Raw genomic sequence first — 24619 nt, 5'->3', positions numbered from 1 at the left:
GAACGTTGAGCCTAAATTTTTCTCTTTTAGCAGGATCTGCTTAGGCTAGCTATTTAAGTATAAGTGTAAATACAGTTGCAATTAACTCTAAGAGCATCCGTGTAGTTTGTATTTTAGTAATGACTCCTCCAAATTCTAACATTTGGAGGTTTTCTTTTCAGATAAGTTTCTAGTCTTACAGAGATATGTCTAAAAGTATGATTGCAAAACAAAAACAGGACCCTTATTTATTAACGAGTGTATGGATGAATAAACATAAATGCCTCTCTTACTCAGAGTAGAGGCCCAGCTACAGCACTGGCTCAGTGAATGTGGAAATTCATAAGCAGGCTATTAGGAAACCACATAGACATCTCCCCGCCACCCAAGGATCTAATAATGTTGTGTTTGTTCCTTAATATTGTGATTTTAAAACCTAAATATAAACATATATTCGGGTGTTAAAATCCATTTGAGAGCAACTTAAAATAATAGAAATATTTAATAACATATTTCAGAATAAGAATTCTGCTGAATCAAGGAAGTAACATGTCCTTCAAGTGTAAGTTTGCCTCATGCCATGTTCATGAAAGTGATATTCAAACTGCAATTTAATTGCATGCAATTACTGCATGCAGATTAGTTTAGGCCATTTGAATCCTGATGTAATACCAGTGTGGCCTTTAGTGCTAGACAGATTGCCTACTTCTCAATGGATCTGATTGGCAGAAACCCACAAGCACATAGAATGCAGGGTGTGTGTATGTGTGTGTGTGTGTGTGTGTGTGTGTGTGTGTAATGTTGTTGCCAGTCCAACAGTGGCCAGTCTCAGTGATTCAAATTTCTTTTCTTTTTGTACTCTGCATCCTATTTGGAACTTGGTCCAGTGTACAGACCTTGCTCTCTATGCTTCTCTGTCGCAATGGAAGGGCAAGACTTCTTGCTTGTATGTGAACAAGCAAACCGTGAACAGAGTGAAACTGTGATGGAAGTACTTGTATACTTGTCAGGACTGCACATAGTTGGGAGTGAACCTGGTGCTTACATCTAATTTGACTAGCTTCCTGATTTCACATGCATCAAGCAGCAGGTACTTGCTTTGGTAGTCTGGTATAGCTTTCTTTACTGAACAGGCTCAAAACAGACACCTAGCTAGCTAAGTAACCTCATCATTATTAAAACAGAGACTATTACAAGAGATGGCAAAGAACTTGCTTTTCTTTCTTTTTAACTTCAGCTTGTTTTCATAACACAGTGACAGCCTGGGGTTGTAGTTGTCTGTATGTAAAGGTTTGCTGATCCTTCAATGAGTGTGACTTGTCAAAACACAACAAGACGACGCAGCAAAATGATTTAGGCAGTCTGAACAGACTGAAGTGGCTTGGCTTGTTTCTTTCGCCCTTTTTACTTTTCCCCACCCCTCCCACTGGCATAATTTTGAAACATAACTCTTAATTTAAAATTTCACATATTAGTAATGCATTCATTGTTTTGCTGGTGTGTGTATGTGTCTGTATGCAATTTCTTCATATGCAGTTTTACTCAATCAAGCTCATATGGAAGGGAATATATTCAATGTGGAAGTCTTGTCTTGATAGATTATTCAGGTATGTCCTTTGGGAGCCTTTGTGTCTCTGTGGTTGGCTGATGAATGGAGGGCCCCTGCAAGATTAATGTTGATCTTCTTTTATTGCTAAAATCTATGTGGGAGGGAGAAGAGTTTTAGTTTTGGAAATGACTTTTCTAAGCATGCATGAAAACCAACCCTTGAAAATTCCACTTGCTACACATGAGTAGTCAGATTTAGATATTTGCTGGTCAATATCTTATGACAGTTTAGCAGAACTGAAGAATGCTGTGACTTTTTAAATAAAATGATTTTCCAGGAAATAGCAGAGAACCCAGTTCTATTATTCATTTGCAAAAATACTTTCTAAGGAGCGTTGTTAATAAAAACTGGAATCCTAACCGCAGCTCACTGGGGAAATGTTAAAAAAAAAAAACACCCAAAAATTCAAGATGTATTCTGGGTAATTGCATACTAATAAGGGCATTTCAACTGTTCTGTAGAGGGCACTCTTTCTAGGCATAAAGATTCAATGTTCCCTTATTCTCACTGATAATGTATTTATCCATAATACTTTCTGGGCATTTGTTTTTGTCTGTTCAGAAGTTTTTCTTTTCTTTTTCATTGCCTTTTCTCATCATTGATAAAAATGCAAAAGAGCTTTCCTTTGGTTAAGATAGTACAAAGTACTGAGGTTTTTAAAATAGTGATGAAGGAGAAACACAGATACTTTTCCTTGTTAGATGTCATAGCCTGCAGTAGGATTGCTTGCCTTCTGCAAGGGTCACACTTGAGAGATTATTTGCTAGTTCTCTCTAATGTTTCTTGTTTGCTTGAGAAAAGTTTCCCTTCTATTGTTAAATCGCTGTGGGTGATGTTTTGTTCATGACCATACTGATCTCCCATAGAAGTTTTGGAGAGTAGAAACTTTCTAGTCCCTGTTAAAGTTTCACTATTGTCTATAGATGGTTAATTGGCTGAAGACCCACTGGTAGAGTTGGTTGAGTCTAGTTCCAAGGAGATCCCTTGTACCAGTGGTTCCCAATCTGGCCATTGTGAGGCTCTGTCCAGGGCGTTGTGGGAGGCCCACCAGCAAGAGGTTTGGCATCGTGGGCAAGACTGCACAAAAACCGTGTTCTTGAAAAAGCACTCTCGTCCACCCTGGCTTCTTACTGCTATTTTTAGGCTCTGTTCAGCTTCCCAACCCAGAAGTGGCTGGTGATGTCATCGCATGGCGCATTTTACATCATTGCAACTCACTTCATGGTTTGATGTGAAGGGCGTTGCATAAGCCCAGGAACTTTGGGAAGTGCTGCCAAATACATTTGGAGTGCAGAAGTATTTTTATGGGTTATAGCAGCTTGTTTAAGAAATTAAATTCAGTTTTAGTTAAGAGGTGGGGTTATGGCTGAAAGCAAGGCGTGTGTGTAATGTATATGTAGATGAGGTATGTATCTGATAAGGAATGTTGGAATTATTATTGATAGTCATTTTTTTGTTCGAAGACGATGTTTACAGTACTGTGTTGCTGCCAAGAGTAGGTTAAAACAAATTTATCTTTTCCAAGTGAGCGTGATTGTGAAGCCAACTTTCAATGGAGGTTCTTGTCCGGTTAGCTTAATATCCGCCCTTTTAAAGACATGCAGATTCATTTTATGCTAATGTATGTAGTCATCGCTGGTTAGAAGTTCATTAACTTCTGAAGCTAGTCTTATTTATGCTCAGTGAACCAGAGCTGAGAATGTCTAAAGCACTTTCACTTTATTGCTTCTAAAGTTGGCCCCAGGCTGTATCACTTGTAATGACAACATGGGTGTACTTAATTTATTGATCTAGAATTTCCAAAGCGTCTTTACCATGCTGAGAGTAAAGGAGAGTGGTGAATATAGAAAATACATCCAATGGGCAACTACTGAGTCACAAGTGGGAAAGGCATTAATCAACAGTTTTCAAGCTGTGTTCTAGGAAACCATGGAGTTCCTTGGCTAGGGAGATCTTCAGCTGCATGACCTGTAATGCCAGCTAAACTTTCACTGAAATTAGCCTATTAGTATTGCTCTTTCCCTGTAATGTAGAGATGCAGAGGGTGTTGAGTGTTTTCACATTCCAATTCATGTGGGTTGATAGTGAGGTTCAGTAGACCTGGGCTGTGCCCCACTAAACTGGGTATGCACATTGAAATATGTATTTAAAAAAAAATTGGCAGGTTATTGTTTTGACCTCCAATCATAACACAGAGCAACAAACAGGTAAAAAAAAGAATATTCCAACAGTTACTGGTATATTCAGTAATTGTCAGTTACCCTTATAGAAAATTTCTGTTTGCTATATGTCAGATAAAACTGACATAGTTTTGCTCTTAACTCTTGTTACCTACCAGTGGCAAAGGCACAAGTTTTTTGCTGACTGGAGTAATTACTGATAATATTTATGAATTTAATGTATAGCTTTAAAATCAAAAATTTAAGCCATTTCTGCCTAACGTTGCATATATGCAACAGAGGTCAAATGTGTACATCTGTGGGCTGGGGAGAAATGGGTAAATATTAAATTAAAATACACAATCAATATAAAACACCTGTGATGCAAGCCATACCATAAAAATAGCACAAAAACCCTAAAATCAAAAATCACAGGCTATACAAAATTTTCAAAAATATACCCCCAGAATTCTTGACAGTGTTTTAGGATTCCATGGCAGGTGGTATGGAATGGTGGAAAGTCTAAACACCATGGACTCGATTGTACTGCATACAATTTTAGGGTGAACCAATAATAGAGGATGGCTATTACTGTGATGCCCTACTTACAAACATCTATGATACATGGCTAGTAATTGTCAAAATACAAAATGCTTAGCTGGATGGACCGTTGATCTAACTCAGCATGGCTATTCTTAAAAGTTCTTATATATCATTAGATCTTACCTCCACAGCCAAGCATACAGTAGCTCTTAGGTACTAAAGAAATAACTGTAAAATCTTGTATATCCAGTCATCAAATCTTCAAGTGCAAATAAGCAAATAAACTGATGGCTGATTCACACAAGTGCATTTGTCACCTGGAATGAACACTGGCATCTGTAGAAGCAAACACCATAAAGAGAGAGATGTGTTTCAACACTCATGCTTGACATATGCAAATGAGTTGCATATGTTAATTTGAAGTTCAGCAACCCCTGACAACTGCATATGACCAAACACAGCTCATTCTCACTTTGTCAGCTCTGCTTTTTGAGCAGCAGATACCCAAGGTGCAATAGTATTGCTAGGCTGCTTTGTGCCCTGGAACAGTGCTCAACCCTCCACCCACTCCCACCCTCCATGGTCATTGCTGATCTGGATTTTAGAACAGCAGGAATTTTCCACAGGGGGGCTTCTAATGGGTGTGGGTCCTCAGCCAGTGTCTAACCCAGTGTTCCCAAATTGTGAGCCGTGGCTCCCTGAGGAGCCACAGAAACCAATCAGGGAAGCTACAAAATCTTTGTGAAAAACCTGCTTGCCCTATACAATTTATAGGATTGTAGCCCTAATGGGGAGCCATGGCCAATGGCCCAGTAGGTCAAGGGAGCTGCCAGTTTAAAACGTTTGGGAACCAGAGTTCTAGCTGATCCATGGCATCACCTCTGCTAAGTTATGAATTAACTTTAAGAACTAGTGACTTTCAGGAAGCAGCTCTCAGATTTACATTACCAACTGCACGGGTCAGTTAAATCTCTTTGGAAATTAGACTGAGTTACTTTTCTGCAAGGAATGCATGCTTGAAGCCAAAAGACTGGGAACCTGAAGTGTTTCTTGTTTGCTTTTAAACGTTGCTAGACAATTATAGACAGTCTTGACCATCTGAGAAAGTTTGTTGCTGCCATGAGGGCTTCTCTTGGGAGTGATGATACAGTGCAAAGCCTTCTGTATGTTCTTAGCTAATTGTTAAAATATATTATTTCAAGTAGGACAAACTAATTTAGTGCTGATTGAACAAAGCAAATGAGGCACTAGTAAAGCCTTGCCTAAATGTCTTGTGAAGACCCTTGCATTTAGTCTGTTAAATGGAAAACAGAAAGGTCTGTTTGGAATAATAAACTGTGTGAATCACATCTACGGTTGATAATAAGGTTGTATAAGAAACTGCCTTATACTAAGTCAGACCGTTGGTCTATCAAGCTTTGTATTGTCTCCAGGGTTTCAGATGGGTATTTTACAGCCCGCTTTGAATATTCCAGGAATTGGATCTGGGACATTCTGTATGCAAAATAAATCCTCTGCTATGGACTGTGTCCCCTCCCCTAAAGACCCCTCCTAAGTGCAGAGGTGCCATAATTCACTCAGATGCAGGCAAGGAAATGTTGAGATGACCAGTCAGAAGTTCAGGAAAGCTGATGGTGGTATCCCATTTTCTGTTTGTTGACCTGAGCTGCTTGTACTTTGAGATATGCTGCCTCTGGATAGGGATACTAGATTTTCAGAAAGAGTGTCCAAGAGCCTATCCCACATGACCATGCTTATCCATTAAAAAAATATTTTATGGTAGTTCCTGTTGCAGCATCCTTTGGTGATGAATCTCACAAGGTATTATCCATTGTGCAAAAAAGTGCATGTTCTGAAACTGCTTGCCTATCAGTTTTGCTGATATAGTTCTTTCAGTGTTTTCCCCCCATTCACTTTCATTCTCCTCTCCCCATTATTTCACTGTCAGATTCCTTCTCCCTGACCATTTTTAGAGTCTGAAATGCCCTTCTAGTGGTCTTCTTCAAGAGAAAGACACCCACCCCCCACTGATCATGTTAGTTATCTATTCTTATAGCTCCTCCAACTCTATTGCAGGATTGCTGCTAGAAAAGGGGGAAAAAACAAAACAATGCATTCTTTAGCACACAGAATTTATTTAAAACTCCTCCTCTTCCTCTCCATTCTGGGCTGTAATTCTGTTTTCTCCAGCAACACAAAGCACCGAAAGGGAGCCCAGTGGCAACTTGACCTGAATCTAGTGCAAATACTGCAGTCTAGACAAAACCTGACTTTGTCACGGTAGCTCAGACTGCTCTTGGAGGTTTAACCCACTTTGTGGTGACGCAGTTTTCACTTGTCTAGACTGATGTGGCAAACTAGGTCAGGAACAAGTGTTTAAATGAGGCTGTAAGAACCTAAAAGTGAAGAACCAATGGCAGATCCTTATTGCACATTTTGTGCTCCTCATAGCAGAACAGCAGAGTGAGTTGCTGCCCTGCCCCACCTTTAAAATGGAGTAAAAATAAAGTCTCTCTCTCTCCCCCACCTCCTGCTTCCCAGGAATGTTGGGAGGATTAATTAGCTTCATGAATGTAATGTACTGCCTTAATTGTCGAGTGTTATTAATCCACTGTGTAAGGTAGAAGACTGGAAGGGAGGGGTGAAGTGCGGTGGGAAACGGTTTCTGTCTGATAAGCAGTGTGCAGAGCTAGTCTAAATACCCTTCTCTGTTGCTTTTGGCTATTAGCTTTCATTCTTGACTTGGGGGGTCACCAGAGTTTGTATCTGGAGAGTTGGGGGTAGGGAGAGAGAGGCAGAGGGGAGGGGGAAAAGGACATACACTAGCATGGAATGATTTTGCAGAGTGACTTGTGTGTGTGAGAGAGAGGGAGAGAGAGAGAGAGAGAGCGCTTTTGCTGCACGCTTAGGCACAGAAGTGATTAGATTATGAAGGCAGACAGAAGTAATGATTAACTTTTTCAGTCTGCATGCTGTCTCCAGTCTGGCGCTGTGTGTTGTTTTTTCCCCCTAAGTAGGCCCTGGCCCTGAGTCGACAGGGTATTAGGTTGTAAAGAAAGACAGAAGGAATGAAAGCCAGGGGAGGGGAAAACGCAGAAGGGGGAGGGGGGTGGAGGGAGGGTACTTTTCTTCCATCGGATCCGGGAATGGAATTTATTGGCTGGAATGTAGTAAATGTTCAAAATGCCATCCCATCTAAACTGTTTTCATAATTGTTATTAGGGGGGATGAATCCAAGACAGATGAGAACGGAAGGGGGATGACAAAAATGTTTCTAAGCCTGTATTTTCTGTTGCTTATATGTACACTTAGAGAACACTTCCTACTCTCTAGGAAAAAAAAAACTCTCTGTTTTAATCAAGAGAGTTTTGGCTGAAATTCCTAATGTTGCGTCTTGCAAGCGGAGAACATTCGTTTTGTGTCCTACCACTGAGAAGGGCTTCCTTTCTTCTGTAGGTTCCCTCCCTCCCTCCCTCTCTCTCTTCACTGACACATTAAAATTAGACTTTGAGAAAGTATAGTGTATCTGTATGGAATGCAGTTAGGCATGCAAGAGAAAAAATATGTAAAACTGCTGAATATTCAGTTCCAGTTTGGTATCTTAGGCTGCAGTCCTATGCACATTTACCTATGAGGGAACCCTATTGAACACAGTGGGACTTATTTCTGAGCAAACAGGTATGGGCAGTGCTAGATTACCATGCTTTGTTGATTTTTTTTTCTTCTTCTGCTGACTGGTTTTACAGGGCTTTTGAACATTGATGCGTTGATAATCAGAAGCAAAAAGAATTTACAGACTTTGGGCACAATCCTAACCAGGTCTACTCAGAAGTAAGTCCTGTTGTGTTCATTGGGACTTACTCCTAGGAAAGTGAGGTTAGGATTGCAGCCTTTATCTGTCAAATCCAAAGGAACAAACCAACCACCACTAGTACACCTGGTTCTGTAGCATGGGTGATACACTAATCTTCCAAAAAGTCCAGTCTGCTCACGTATATTTATGTTAGTCATTTGGAGTTTAAAAGGAAAAAATAATTTTTTAAAAAACTCCTTTGGCCAATCATTTGGATGAGATTTTTGTTCATCACAGTCAACCAGTGGAGTGAGCGTGGATGATTCTGTCACGGAACATTACCATGTCATGTTTATGTGAACTGTGGTGGATAGAATTGAGTACTCATTCAGGACTAAGTGCCTTACATCTGTGCACTTTTATGAATTAGAAGCCCATTTCTCTCTCTCCCCCCCCCCCCACATCCTCCAATTCTCCAAGCTCAGTGAAGCTGTGTGAATTTGTCTTGGAGTTCTTTGGTTCACAGGTTACACTGAACTCTCGCACCTGTGAGAAACACAACCCTGTGCAACATGTGAACTGACTGTTATTGAGAACAGAAGATGAGATATGTTAAGGGGTTGTTAAGTCATGCTTGGTGTGATCATGATCCAGGTATCTAGGGTGTCAGAGGAAAAGAGGTGGTACCGCTGTAGAAAGACTTCACAGACAGAATTGCTTTAATTCTTTTGAGGTCTTTAAAGTGCATGTTGAACTGTAGGAGCCTTTATTTTTTAATCCATAAGGCTGTGAAACCTGCATTGGTTGAACACTGAATTGAACATCCTTTGTTGATGACACTGAAGAGAGTTACAGATAATTTCTGGAGCATTTTTCAGTGTAAGAAGTAGGGCTCGATCTTTTATTTTTTCCATCCCAACAACCATATGTTTCCAGTACAGAAGAAAAGCTGAGGGTTAAGGGAAGTCCTCAGTGCTACCCAGTGTGCTAGTGGAAACTGGCATTAGTATAGTTCAGAGTTCTTATTCATAGGGAGAACTATGGCAGCAACGGGTCATAGATCACTTAGTCCCATGTGCCAACACATTTTTCAGAGCATAAATAAAACACAGCTTGACAAAAGTATGAAAGATATTTTATTAAGATCTTGGGATGCTATTTCAAGTCTTACTGACACTGAATGCTTCTTGGGTTTAGTTTTGAAACCTTTGCATTCTCTCTCTTTTTTTTTTTTATCAAGGTGTCCTGTGGGGCATATTGATGCTTGCACAACTTTTCTTCCAAAAATCCGCAAGGCAGTTTGTAAGCCCCTTGGTACCATGATATCCCTCTGCCCTCCTCACTCTTTGAACAGTTAACATGCTGCCTGCAACCTCAGAATCCCATGATTTCACAGTCATCATTTTGTGTATTGTATCTGTGACATTAACCTCCCATTGCTTCCTTCCTTTCTGTGTGGGGCTTCCCCCCTCTCGACTCTTGTCAGGACAAGACCTGCTTCGTTTGGAGATGGAGCTGGGTGTGAGATATCTTCAGAATATTTTCTGTAGGCGGTATCTTGAATGTATAAGTGTTTTAGGCTAGGGGATCATATCCTACATTATCATAATGTTAATTATCTTAGCAGAGACATTCCTTGGATGTGGTCTGGTCTCTTTCTTTTGCCTGGAGAAGAAGTTGTACTGCAATGTATGGTGAACAGGCAAGGGGAAAATTGGTAAGAAGTGTGTGGGAGGAATTTGTGGAATTGGTATAGCTGGAGAGAGAGAAAATTGTAAGGGATTTTGGCAGTGCATTTGGCTCCTGAATTTAAACAATGAGCTAGGTCTAGTTAGAGTTCATTTTATTTAATTGAAATAGCGTCTGCTGGCGTAGTATTATGCAGGATTTCGAGGTTCTGTTCATCAGGCTGGATAGAAATGTGGTTAGTTCAATGAAGGCTTCTGTGTCACCCAGAACATTGGCACAATCTCTAATCAGCATTGTCTGGTTGAAGTAGAATAACTTATCTAGTCTGACTCTCTTTTTTTATGGTAGAATTGCACTTGATAAATATATCAGTCTCAGTTTGATTTTCCCATCTTCCTCTGTAATGTACTGTGTAATGCAGCTTACTTGCGGCTTGATAATTTTATGCTGTGAATTTCCCCTTGGCTGGCAGGGGCTGGATCAGAGCCAGCCCATCCGCGATGTGGCTTACATGGCTTGCATTGAGCTGCAGACTTGGGGTGCCCTATAGCCTGAGCCTGCCACTTCCTTTTTCCAGCCCACCATGGATGGAGTCACGGTATTCTGCACTCTTATCCGTTCATCTCACTCGTTCCTTGAATGGAACCTTTAAACTTAAAAGGACTGCACAAGGAAGGAAGGAGTGAGTTGAGCTGGTAGGATAGTAGTGATAGTAGTGGGTATCCACTACCTGTGCCTGGGTGGGGGTGGGGGTGGGGGACAGGCAGTGGCAATCTGCTAGTTTGCTCCTTCCCCATGAGTTCCTTTTACAGAATGGTAAGAGGTTAGGGTCATGGACTCTTCGCTCACAACAGGAGAGGAAACTGAACACTTTCCACATGCGCTGCCTCCGACGCATTCTCGGCATCACCTGGCAGGACAAAGTTCCAAACAACACAGTCCTGGAACGTGCTGGAATCCCTAGCATGTATGCACTGCTGAAACAGAGACGCCTGCGTTGGCTCGGTCATGTCGTGAGAATGGATGATGGCTGGATCCCAAAGGATCTCCTCTATGGAGAACTCGTGCAAGGAAAGCGCCCTACAGGTAGACCACAGCTGCGATACAAGGATATCTGCAAGAGGGATCTGAAGGCCTTAGGAATGGACCTCAACAAGTGGGAAATCCTGGCCTCTGAGCAGCCCGCTTGGAGGCAGGCTGTGCAGCATGGCCTCTTCCAGTTTGAAGAGACACTTGGCCAACAGACTGAGGCAAAGAAGGAAGGCCCATAGCCAGGGAGACAGACCAGGGACAGACTGCACTTGCTCCCGGTGTGGAAGGGATTGTCACTCCCGAATCGGCCTTTTCAGCCACACTAGACGCTGTTCCAGAACCACCTTTCAGAGCGCGATACCAGAGTCTTTCGAGACTGAAGGTTGCCAATACTGAGGGTAAAGAGAGTGAAACCGATCACCACTGCCTGTGTGGTTCCCCCCATCTCCTTCCTTGTGGTCTCTTTAAGTAAAACAGAAGGTGCAGGTCACTGGGAGTTTCCAGTATGACCCTACTTCTGGTTTTATAGACAAGGATTGCAAATGGCTATGTTTCCTTTTTTTTTATGGTGGTGGGGAAATGCATGGCAGTGGGTCTCAGGCAGCATCAGGTGGCAATTCTGACATACTGTTTAGAAACTCATTCAGCCATAAAATGGCAGCAGTTGAGTAGGAAGTTGATCTCTTTCAGCCTAGCCTACCTTGCAGGGTTGCTGTGAGGATTAAAAATGTTTTCGCTCACATAAAACTGCTGTAGAGATTATTAAAAATAATGACTTCTTTTGGAGTCAAAGAGGGGGGAGGAAAGTATTCCTTTGGGGGGTATTTTGAAAAGGAGAGAAGAGACACACAGGAGGAAAAGTGGCTCTTGAAATTAAAACTTCAAAAATAATTAGATTGGGCTGTACACCAAACAACAGCAAAGAGGGCCATTTACTGTAAATATTGTGAGTGGAATTGGCTGGGTTTCTTGATCCCCGCCCTTCTTCTAAGGCTTTTTTTTCTGAGCTAAGTAGAAATTCGGCCTTCAGACACCACAGTACACTATAATTTGCATGGCTGATGAGACCTTTTGCCTGGGACAGAAGAAGCTGGAGTCTAGTCTAACCACTAGAGACAGGCAGGCCAGCCTTTTCTGTGTTGTGTGCGAGGACGTGTGTGTTTTTTCTAGCTATAAAGCATCCTCATTTGAGGACTCAATGGCTCCTGCCTGCTGGCTTTTAAAGAAAATACAATTAGGCTTTAAAAAGGATTTTTTTTCTCTCTCCCCCCTCCCGTCATCTTCCTCTTTGGATTGTTTCTTAGCAGCAGTAATTGATTACTTGTCATAATTAGACAGCAGCAGTGACTAATGAAGCATTAATGAATCAATTTTTTGTTTGCTTTTTGCATACTCTTTTTAAAATGCTGTGAGATGTAGGTCTTCCTGTTCTCTCTCTCTACACACACACACACACACACACACACACACACACACGGACTCGCACACACACACGGACTCACACCCTTGTTCTCCATGGCCATGTTCACACATTTGGCAATATGGGTGGTGAGAAACTGTGATCATGCCCATCACAAGTTTGTGATCTTTTGCTTTCAGCTGCTGGGAGAGGACTATAGCATCTCTTACATGTTGCAAGGTGTTAGTCTTCCCAGAGGCCAAGACAGAGGGTTGTGATCCTGTTTTCCTTTTGTGTGCTGAATTTATCTTTATTGCCAAGTGGATGAGCATGACCCATGTCAGTGCGTTTGGATTATCAGCATTGATTAGAATTCTTGCTTTATCCATAAGTATGCATCATTGGGGTAGATGGAATCCTTTTGCTACTCTAACCACTCTGATTGTGAATGTCATGTGCCTGGCAGACTGTGTGTGGTTTAGTGCAGTCAAGATCAAGCATGCCTAAGTTATGATTGACCGTTCAGCCTGTGTGTTCCGTCAGTTCAGATGGCCAAGACTGGAGACTTTGGGGGAATGGATGTTCTTAAACATGCACCTAAGTGTTCTCAAACAGCTTCCACAACTATGAAGATTAGGAACTTGCTTTTACAATGGAAGTGGAAACTCCCATAGAGCCAAATTGTGATCCAAATTCTGTGGGATAGAAAATATGACCTCACACCAATTTGGTGATCTGTCTGAGCATGGAGCAGACAAGAAGACAGCACAGACTGCTCAAAAGCAAAGAGTTTGCAGACAAGTTAGACAGTATCACAGTTTTACTTGAGGGGAAAACTACATTTCATGGAATTTCCAGTTTATTTTGTGGCAAGAAATGTTTAATTCAAAGGGCATTCTTGTTGGATGGGATTTGTTTTTTTCTTTAAAACACCCATAACTTAATATTACTTCATATGCTTAGTAAAAGAACTAGCCAATTAGATCCCAACTCAAATTTACTGTTTGATCTGGTTTGTGAATCTGCTAATTAAAGCCCCCATAATCACCCATTGACACAATAGCCTGTAATGGCTCCTAAAGAGATGTTATGGTCTGTTGGGTCAGTAATCCACAGATTAAGGACTCCCTAAGTATGTGTTGACACCAGAGCCTGGCTGCTTCTTTGGAGTCGGTTCTTTCAGTTTTCTTTTTCTACAGTCACAATGGAAGGACGTGGGAGTTTCAGTTAACTAGACACAGTTGCATTGTGATCACCATTGTGAAAGGTCACCATTGGTGATCACCATTGTGAAAAATTGTTTTCCATATAAGCAACAAACAACAGGAATTGTTAGATCCAGATAATTTACCCAGTCTTGGTTAGATCAGTCTTAATCAGATCTGTTCTGCAACCTTCAACAGCAAAGAAACATTTGAACGCTTTTGATGGATTGCTGTGTGCCCATATGGGTAGCCTCTTGCATTCAGAGCTGATTGCTGTTGATAGTATGCACTAGCATAGCTGGGGTGGGGGCAAACCATAAGTACTGCAGGTGCTGCAACACACAATGTAAGTAGCCCCTCCCACTTGTTGTCAGAGCCATTCTGGGCAGTGATAGCAGTGCATAATAATAATAATAACAACAGGTATTTATATACCGCCTTTCTTGGTCTTTATTCAAGACTTCATTCAAGGCGGTTTACATAGGCAGGCTTTATTTAAATCCCTTATTAAATAGGGATTTTTACAATTTGAAAGAAGGTTCTTTCTTTCAAGAACCACAACATTCAGGTGTTTCATTTCGATCTGGCTTCACATTCTGGCCTCCATCCTCCCACACTCAGAGCAGATGGAATAGCTCGGCTTCAGCTTGTCAGCTGCTTCAAGGTCGCACGGTGCCGGTGGCCTCGAACTGGCGACCTTGTGGATGTTATCTTCAGGCAGACGGAGGCTCTACCCTCTAGACCAGACTTCCTGCCCCATAGGAGATGCTGTTTGGACTGCTCCCTCTTGCTTGTTTGCACCTGCTCATCCAACCATGTTCAAACAAGAAGGGTGGTCAAGAAAGAGGCAGAAGCACAGTGATCTTGTTTTCATTGCCCATGGAACTGAACTGAGTAGTGATCAGAACATTTGCTTCCTGCAGCACCACCTCCTTTTGTTGCTCATGGCAACGGTCCTTGAGGAAGAAGTGGTTTACTGCCACGCCAGTCCTTGCCTCTTGCTCTCAAAGCACCAGTTGAAGCAACTGGATGGGTCACAAATTGGGGGGGCAGTGGGCAGGAGCAGGGAGGCGTGGCACCCCTTGTCAGCTTGCTGCCTCTTCCAGGCCATCACTTGAAGTGACTGCTTCAATCAGCATTTTGGCTGGGCCAGCCATGCTTATTTTCCAGTCCTAGGGCTATATTCTTGTCTGTTTTGTTTGACAACTCTGAAGGACAGGACAGACTGGTGAATTCAACAGGAACATGTGATTATATTTAATTGTGGAGTGGAGGTGACAGTTTCTGTGTGTGTGTACATGGGTGCAAGTGATGAGCAGTGACAGTGAGCAGTGACACTGAAAAGGTGAGAAAGGACTCGCTGTGGGCACCTGTAGTTACTGGTTCTGTGATAGCTGCTGCTGGTCACCTGGAAACCACGGACCACACAGTTGCATGGGGACAAACGGAATGATGCTCCCAGGGCTAAGTCCATAAGACTTGTGGTTTGGGACAGCGTTTCTTAACCAGTGGTGCTTGTATTACCAGTGGTACTTGAGGTGGTATCAAGTGGAACATGCAGGACTCTCAGACCGTCACGGCCTGACAGCGAGACCAGCAATGCAACGTGATAAGCAGCTGTAGGAGGCTCAGCTTGGCGGGCTGAACTCCCACATGTGCTTTTCTCATGCTCAGAGAAGCCCTTTTACCGCTGTTTGTCATGGTGCATCTGGCCTCCCAAACTGGAAGCAACTGGTGATGACATCATCGCCAGTTACTTCTGGTGGTACTTCCAGTAGGTGGACTGTGAAAAGTGCTACAGCAGGGAGATAGTTGAGAAACACTGTTCTAAGTCTTACATTTAGAAGCTCAGTAGACTTAATTCCCACTCAGTTCCTTAGTATGGCACTTTCATTCACCTTTGTCCGCACTCCCATACTTCCTCCATAGCGCATGCAACTGTTGCCCTCACAGAGGAGCCATGAGAGAGCTGGTAGAGAAAGAGGCAAACACCGAAGCTGGTCTATGAGCAAGTCTATGGCTGGGATGGGATTTGAACCAGCATTCCCAGGTTGATATTCAGAGGTATTCACCAAATAATAATCAAAGAATTGCCTCTCACCACCAAGTAAACTCAGCCAATTCCCCCCCCCTCCATTTCTAAATATTTTTCTCTTCCCTGCTTGCACAACCTGAGTTTTGCTTTTGTGTGGCATAGTAACCATGAGAAGCAAAGATTCATTGCAGATGTTCAACTCTGTAGTAAGTTGGATGTACAAGCTGCCATTTTGTAACTGGAAGTTCACAAGGCCTTTGCCCCCCCCCCAAAAAAACCCCTCCCAGAAGTCTATAAAGTCTACCCACCCCTGAGAGTGTACATTTAGAGGCTGCTGTGAGAACTGGATCAAGATTTATTGAGTGCGCCAGATCCAGTGTTTGTAAATCTCTCTTGCACTCTCGCTGGAAAGATGCCTTTGACCACCCTTCAACGATAGCAGTGGCATTTGGTTAGGTGAGTAAAAGTTGCTTGGATGCCATGTTGGTCAGATCATTCTTTGAGGTAGTTTGGCTGTGTGCAGTTCTTGATAACGTAAGCCTTGTTCTTCTATTCTTAATTTGCATTTCATTATTCCAGGTGTATTTAACTATATTTAACAAGAGAATTTCTAGGCGTTGCCTCTGCAGGCAAAATAATCTGCAACCTGTTTCCATGGAAGACATGCATTATATTCCCTTAGTTGCTTTCTCTTTTCCTTCTCTCACCTATGCCAGTCAGTTTCCTCTTTCAGGTGTCAAATCTAAAACTGAATCCAGACTCAGATTTGGTGTAGTTAAACAAAAACCTGTAATTGCCACAATCTAATAAGAATTTTCTTAGAGCTTCATTTTGTATCAGTTTTTTATTCAGGTTCTGTAAACAAATAATTATCCTTTCAAAAAATCTACCTACAAGGATACGTTCTCCAATCCCTGCTATGTGATCAGGTTGCTAAGCGAACATTCAGCTCAACCTAGTGCTTTGTTGTGTAAACAGACACCCCATGCCAGAAACTAGCTGGCTGCACTGGAGGCCACATTGCCTCTTCTTTTCATTAAGAGCCTCCCGACTGCCTCATTAAAGGAGAAAGTAGTAATTAATGGGTTTTTTTTTATGGTGATTTAAAATGGTAATAACTACAGTTCGGCGAATTCCCAATGTTTTTTCCTTTTGTACTACCTTCAACCCATGTACATCTGTTTCTTGTACCCCATATCTTTATTCAATAATAATAAAAAAGAACATCTTTGTTGTGCTTTGACCACCGTCATATATGCAGTCTGTCGTTAAGCGAAAGGTTGTGGAGTGACACACGCCTTTATTGTATTAGTTCTAAAATTTAGTTGTACATGTGTTGACCTGACTACTAAAGAATAAAATCAGGGACAAAATACTATTCTGAAGTGATGTTCATGATACGCTTCTCTTAAAGGGAAGAGAATATATGAGAATATATATATCCACTTATATATGGGTATAGTGGGCAATCTTCAGAAATATCTTTCTGTCTATTCCCCCCCATAACTTTTTGGGAAATTAATTTTCCCCTGTTACTTTCACTTGGTGTTATACTGCCCATTGTTATTCCTTTGTAGTAAGTGATTGTGAAGAATACCTTGACACTAATGGAACTGTGAACCTGGGTTGGACATTGTACAGCCCGTGTTGAATTTTATGTGTCCTTCCCAAGCACTTGAAGGCGATCTGTAGGATCTTAGTAATCTTGAGTATCTCAGCTGGAGGGTGCATACAGACATACGTTTTTGGGGTAGTCAGGGGCACTCCCTGTGTTGTACACAGAAGTAAAACTTCCTGCCCAGGGTCAAGTTCAGAACACTGTTCTGGTCAATGGCAGCAGAGTCAGCTGTGGTTCATTACAGTGACAGGAGAACATTTAATAAGCGTTCCTTCTGTGTGTTTTGAAAAAATGTAAAAGGGAAGACAGCCCACCTGAAGATTGGGAGGCAGAGTTAGACAGACATGTTTAAATTAGATCCAGTGTCTATTGCATGTGTTGGGAAGGTGAGGAGAAGCCAAGATTTTTTCAAGGACTGAATGGAACATTTCAATCTAGGGGATAGCATATTCAGAGCTAAAAATGCCACAAATTGAATGGAACATGAACAGCAAGCAGTAGTTTGTCACCCACCTGCCACGTTCATGAAAATGATAAGTAAATTGTGTTAATTGCTTGCAGCTGAAAATGCAAATGAAGTCTTATTCACTATCTCATGATATATTACTGCTCTGGCCTTTGCTTTCTGAGCGAATTTCCCAGCTGTGGCACTGAATAATGGGACCATCTGCATAGTTGGCTCTCCTGGGGTGGCTACTGGTTCTTCCAGTGTTCAGTCCCATTTAACAGTGAGTTGCAACTGGGGGGTGAGAATTGACTGTAGAACAGGAGTATTCAGTTGTAGTAAGTAGCAAATCAGTGGTGCTGCCCAGTTTGGTTGCATGCTGCCTGAGTGCTAACTGACAACCGGACTGACAACCACTGGTAAGATTGTTGTTCTAGCACTTGATCATGCCTGAATGACTATTCCATGGTAAACCAGCCTGCTCAGAAGCACCAATGCACAAACAGCTTTGCACAGCATTTTTTTTTTTAATGTTGATGCTGGTTTAACATGAGCAGCCACCCTTGTGGAGCTTTTATTTTTTCCCCTTTGGCAAATTACTTGCCAGTTTGAATGGAACATTAAAGTGGTGAAGTGTGCTCAGCTGTGCTCCCCAATTCCAAATTTGTTTTGCAGATTTTGAAACCTCTGTAGCAGCAGGTCAAGATCTTAGCAGACACTGCAGCATTCAGATAACCTCTGCACCCATTCCATGTTTAAAGCAGGTGGATGGAAAGAACCAGACCATCTCCAGATGTAAAATAAGTTCAAAAAGTTGTGTGGAGCTGTCTGAATAGAAATAATCAAGCCAAGCATGGGATATTTGTATATCATGTTAGAATAGTCTTCTTTCTTGGAGAAGTTTGGAATAGTATACTAGATTGAAGGTTTTTTCATGTGTTTAACAACTCTGATGTATGTTAGGTTGAAAGTGGCTTGCACACAGTTGCCCATCAGGGTTTAGAGCACAGGCTAGGACTTTTCAGAAACAGTTACAACTCTGTCCTCTGTACCATAGTGGGTGAATGTGGACAGCCCTTCATGAAGTGGCAGCGTACTACAGCGTGTTTGTCACCACTTAGTAGGCATGTCACATATGTTGAACTTCTGTCATGTGAATCAGAGAGCGGGTAAGATTCTTCTTACCCCTTGAAAGGACAATACAGATTCACAAAGTGTACCATTCAGTAAATGACAATCTACAATTGCCCAGTGGTTCTCCACACTCCCTTTTGTTCTCCTCTTCCAAGGAGGTCATTGCAGCCTGCTTGGGTGGTGAGATTTTAGTTTGAAGGGCATACAATGAAGCAGTCTCTGTCTCTTTTTCTCCGGTACAGACAGAGACACGCACCAAAGAGGGAAGAGCCTGCAATTTATCTAGGGCTTGGCAATTAACGTAATCTGAAAACTTCTCTTTCTTGACGTCTGTCTGAAAATTGCTGGGTGGACTGGCGGGTCGAGGAGATGAAAGAGAGAGAATGCCATCTGAGGGATTTTCTTTCATGCAGTAGTGTGGCTACAGAAAGGTTCCTCTGCGCGCGCGCACACACACACACACACACACACACATATATATATGAAATTTCTTTTCCACTCTTCCTGCCTCTCCTCAACGTGGTATTTTCTTCCTTCTTCCATGGACGCTGAGGTCTTCCTTGCCATTTTTTTTTCTTTTTGTTTTGGTTTGGGAAATAGTTGTGCCATTTCTGAAGCCTCCCCTTTGTGCCCTACACCCCTCCCCTGCAAACTACATTGAATTAGTTTTGGAGAGTTAGGTTAAAGGTAATTTGACATGAGAGTTTGCTTCTCCCAATGCTTTGCAACTCTCCAACTCTTTCCCCCCCCCTCCCCTTGGCTGCCTATTTGGTGCCAGGTTTCAGTGGGATAGTTATATGAAACACAGTATTGTGAGGCACTGAAAGGGGATGAGGGTGGGAAGAGCTGAAAGACAAAATCAAGGACTACCTCCGAGTAGGAGCAAGCCATCCCCAAGGCCTCAGTTGCTTGCAGGACATGAGTTTCTCCCCCCCCCCTTTTCTTTTTCCAGATAGGTTGACCATAAACTTTATCTTTCTAATCTGCAAACATTGGCTCATTTTTAGTAGTTGCCTCAAGCTACTAAGGAAATATTTTCCTAGCTGGCATTGAAATGAGGAAATTACACGACATGATTTTTCCCCTCTCTCATTTTTTTTTTAAAAGAGTACATTATTATAAATTGAAGGCAGAATGCATTGTGCCCAGGTCAGAGAAGAGTGGGATAAGACTGGCTTTAAGAACTAAATAAAAGAGTGCCTAAAAGCCGCTGCAAAGTGAGGCCCAGTGTACTTCTGCAGCCTGATGGCCACCTCAAAACAACTGTCCTACCAGGGATGTGCGGTGGATGGGGAGGCAAGTGAGGCAGAGCCTCTCCACTGGAGTCCTTCGAAAAGCACGCCACTTTGTGCGTGGGTTGTGAGTGCTGGGGTGTCTCACGGCGGTGCTTTTCAAAGGACTCTGGTGAGGGGGCTCTGGCTCCCCTGCCTCTCCGCCCACCGCATGTCCCTGTGTCCTACGCCTGGCTTTCATGTCATCATTATATGGAAACTTTCTTTCATGGAATACCCAGCATCCTCCCCCTGCCAAAGCATTCCTCAGTGGAGATTGTTGATACTAATAGGGAAAAAGCCACTTGATGTGGGCCTTTCACTGGGGGGTTGGGATTTTGATGTTGCCCTAGCGATGTGGGAGCCTCTGCAGTTTTGCAGAAGCAACCGTAGTGCTGTATGTGCCAAACTAGGCCCTTGCTGCTTGACCTTCGCCATGCTTCCCAGTCTTTAGAATTCCATTGTGCTATAGTAGGCTTTGGCAGGGAAAGTGGCTAAATGGAGCCAGAGTGTTAGACTGGGAATGGGGAGTCCGAAGTTCAGTTCCCTGCTTGGCCATGATGCCATGTCTCTTTTCTTTGAAGAACATTTCCAGAGCTTAGGTCTTGGCCTGTCTGTAAAAAGCTTTATGGAATTCATGGCTAAATGGCATGGACCTGATGCGCTGCCCTTACCTCCTCGTTCTCCTCCCTTCCAGCCCTGATTGTGGTAATAATCTGTCTTCTGTTTAGTAATAGAAACAGACTGAGAAAGTAGGGCTTTGATAGGGAAGGAAAGGGGTGTGTGTGTGTGTGTGTCATTTTTTTCCACCAACAAATGCAAGACTTCCGGTCTCCACCCTGCTACCACAAACCACAGTCTAACTGCAATTCAATCTGATTTATAGCTTATCTAACTCCATCCTTTAGCATTTATGAGCAGAGATCTGGCTATAGGCGTGAATCAGTCCTGTAAATTATAGCGAATGATGTTGCCTTACTCTCCACTCTGGGTTGAAAGGTGTTTAACTCTCTTTTTATTACTCTGTCTGTCCTCCCCCCCCCCTCTTAAAAACAAACTAGAATTATATGAAACAAAGCTAGGGATTTGCTTTTAAGAACAGGATGATGTACACAGCGGGTTAGAGTGCGATAGCTCTACTTACCCACATTTGACATTACAAAAGATGTGTGTGGTTGATTAGCAGCTCTTTGGTATTATGTGATCTGCCATTGATTCACTGTTGGCTTAAACCAGAATAGCAGCATCCAGGATCTGAAGGCAGGTTGGAGTGGGGAAGGAAATTGACTGTAGGATAGGCAGGGCAGTGGGACAGTATTACATCTTTAACCAGTTCCTTGACCACAGTGTGATCATTTAACTCTGTTCAAGTGTATAGAGGGAAAGGTGGGGGAGATAAAGCTGCAATGAACATCAGTCCCAAACAGTTGATTTTAGAGATTTGCAATTTGTCACTAAACCTGACCTGTGCTCTTTATGGAAGGCCTTGGAGTTACAGTGTACTTCATTTAGCTGTGCATGAAGAACATTGGCCATTGTGATGTGGAGTTATATGGTGAAGTGTCAGTGACATAAGCCTGTAAGAATACTGCTGGCCCAGACCAAAGATCTATCTAGTCTACCATCCTGTTTCCAGCAGCAGCCACTTAGAGGTTTCAGGAAGCACAAAAGCAGGCTGTTAAAGTAACAGCCCAGCATTTGCTTTTCAGAAGCATATTACCTGACTGGACATGGTGGTAGACCTTGTGAATGGTCCAGCAGAGGTTGTGATGACATCAGGTCTGTTTCACTCAACTCACCTCTTAAAGTTTTCCTGGGGATGATGAGAAAAGACTTGTGTAGGTGATTCCCACCACAGTTCAACTTCTCCAGAACCTTCCAAATGGCTTAGTGGGCCTGAGTCACTTCTTGGGTACAAGCTATAGGCCAGTAGTAGAGCTTGCTTGCTAGATCGGACTGTGTTTTGTTATTGTTTTGAGGAGGTTTAAGCATGCTATTGTGAGGTTAAACTTATATTTCCCCTGTCTTGTTTCTCCAGATTCCCAAGTTCTACAAGAGCCAGGGGATCCGACACACTGGTGCGTGGTGGCATACTGGGAAGAAAAGACGCGTGTGGGTCGGCTGTATTCTGTCCAAGAGCCCTCCCTGGATATCTTCTATGATCTACCTCAGGGGAACGGCTTCTGCCTCGGTCAACTCAATTCGGACAATAAAAGCCAGCTGGTGCAGAAAGTCCGAAGCAAGATTGGCTATGGCATCCAGCTGACCAAGGAAGTCGACGGGGTGTGGGTTTATAACCGTAGCAGTTACCCGATTTTCATCAAGTCGGCCACACTGGACAACCCCGACTCCAGGACGTTATTAGTTCACAAAGTGTTTCCAGGATTTTCCATCAAAGCATTTGACTATGAGAAAGCATACAGCTTACAGCGGCCCAACGACCACGAATTCATGCAGCAGCCATGGACTGGCTTCACTGTTCAGATCAGCTTTGTGAAAGGCTGGGGCCAGTGCTACACAAGACAGTTCATCAGCAGTTGCCCATGCTGGTTGGAGGTTATTTTTAATAACCGATGACTCAAGACTTTAGTCTGGACTCAACAGTGACATTTTATAACTACTTTGCTGCTAAATATCTCCTTCTGAGTGCTTGCTTTTTCATGCAAACTTTTTGTTTGTTTGTTTTGTTCCTGTTTTGAGAAATAGCTTATGGAAAGATTTCTCTTTCTCTCCCCCCCCTTCTCTCTGGTTTCATTATTTTGATACTTTTTTCTAAAAGTATGAATGACCAATAACTCAGAAGGGGAAAGGAAGGCCACCTGGGAGGAGCAGGAGATGGAAGAGGTTCATTTTGGACCTTTATTAGTGGATAATTTTGTACCTCTTAAGCTAAACTCGGTGGGTGGAATTGGATGCAACTTGGATTTTTGCATAGCTCCCTCTCTTGGATTCAAAGAATCTTCTGATTTCTTTCCTATATTTTTCTTTTATAAACACAGGTACACCCCAGTTATAGACTTGTCTGTGCACCATTAGATACAGTGTTCTTGCTCACTTGGGCTGTCTCATTCATTTCAGTGGAGGGAGCAGATTTACGCACCTAAAAAAACAGTGCATGAAATCTGGTCTTTTTCCCCTTTAAAAAGCACAGAGAAGCCTTTGCAGGCAGGGAAGCTTCATATGTGCATAGACACTCCCATCCTGGTAAAGCAGTTGCTGGACAAAATGATCAGGCGTTGGCAGGTTCCTCACAAACGTGTTCCTAAATTATTTGTATGAGTCGATTGCAGTGAGATGCCTCTTCCCTGACCTTCCCCCCCACCCACAACACCAACTCATCTTTTTACTGCTTCCACCTTATGGCAGGTTATTCTAATTGCTGTTTATTACAAACACGCTACCTTCTTTGCTAATACGAAGGACGCCTATTCTCGGTGTTCACCAAAAGCTTCACACTTGCCAGCACAAAATGAATGTACACAGTATGTGTGCACATAAAATCAGAGTGGGGAGCAAATGCAGTGGAATAAAACTTGTTGCTAATAAACACTTTACATTTTCTTTTGGCTCCTTCCTGCCTGTTCAGCCACTCCCACTTGTCCTTGCTCTTACTTAAATACTTCATTTCTATGTTACCGTGAAGAAGAAAAAGAACTCATTCATGAAGGAAGTGTGGGTTAGATGGAGTATCCTCATATTTCTCTTGTGTTCAGTGATCATCCATCCTGCCAGGAAAACAACAAGTTGCATGACCTGTGATTTGCAAATTGATCTGAGATGCAGACCTCCTACAGACACCTTTTTCTTTTTTTTTTAAAGGACGAAAAGGATTTTCAGTATTTATCTCTTGGTAACCTGCCGTGGTCAGGTTTCCGATAGTACTGTTTGCATCCAGAAATTGCAGTCATTTCTTTCTTTCTTTCTTCTTGAATTCATACGCTCAGTATGATAATTTTACACTGTTCTTAGCTCAATGAGCATGTTTAGACCTTAACATAAGCTATTTTTCTAAATGTAAAAGGTTTAAGTGAACAAGAGAAGCATTCTCATTGGAATTTTAGCATTGAAGTGCTTTGGAAAACAAAACGACGACAACAAAAAAAGAGACTCCTTAAAAAAAAAACCCCTGAGATTTATTAAAGAAAAAAAATGTATTTTATGTTATATATAAATATATTATTACTTGTAAATACAAAGACGTTTTATAAGCATCATTATTTATGTATTGTGCAATGTGTATAAACAAGAAAATAAGAAAAGATGCACTTTGCTTTAATATAAATGCAAATAACAAAATGCCAAATTAAAAAAAAAAAGAGATAAAAATCAAAGATTTGTATTTTGGTTTTTCCCCCTGTGGGTATTATGCAGCTGACAGCACAACTCAATTCATGTCTACTCAAAAATAAGTCCCATGATTTTCAGTAGAGCTTGTTCCCAGGAAAGAGAGTACAGAATTTCAGCCTGAATGTTTTTCAGAAGTATGTTCCATTAAATATTTGGTTTTTTTTAATGTACACTTGATCTGATACAGTGTATACCTTATTTTGTTAGGATGAGTTAATTTATTTAAAACAGTCTAGTCCTTCCATTGGGGCATCCCAAGCCAGAACATGCCAGTGGGACCTCTGGCATTCGCTGTTCTCTGTGGTGGTTCATGGGATAGCATGCTGAAAGTAATAAAAGGCAATCTTTTTCCTGAGACTTT

At 42.2% G+C, this 24619-nt stretch overlaps 1 protein-coding gene across 1 annotated transcript in view; it reads left to right on the top strand.

The window, feature by feature from the left end:
• The window catches only part of SMAD7 (SMAD family member 7), a 49995-nt gene extending 25753 nt beyond the window's left edge, over nucleotides 1–24242 (top strand). Inside the window, exon 4 of the mRNA XM_066617116.1 lies at nucleotides 21950–24242. Coding sequence (XP_066473213.1) covers nucleotides 21950–22488 — 539 coding nt within the window. The 3' untranslated portion in view covers nucleotides 22489–24242. The remainder of the gene's footprint in view (nucleotides 1–21949) is intronic.
• The last annotated feature ends 377 nt before the right edge of the window (nucleotides 24243–24619 follow it).

This window comes from Tiliqua scincoides, chromosome 2 (genome assembly GCF_035046505.1).
Source record: "Tiliqua scincoides isolate rTilSci1 chromosome 2, rTilSci1.hap2, whole genome shotgun sequence".
Lineage (NCBI taxonomy): Eukaryota > Metazoa > Chordata > Lepidosauria > Squamata > Scincidae > Tiliqua > Tiliqua scincoides.
Note: the sequence above shows the minus strand (reverse complement) of the source record. Positions and strands in the feature narration are given on the sequence as shown.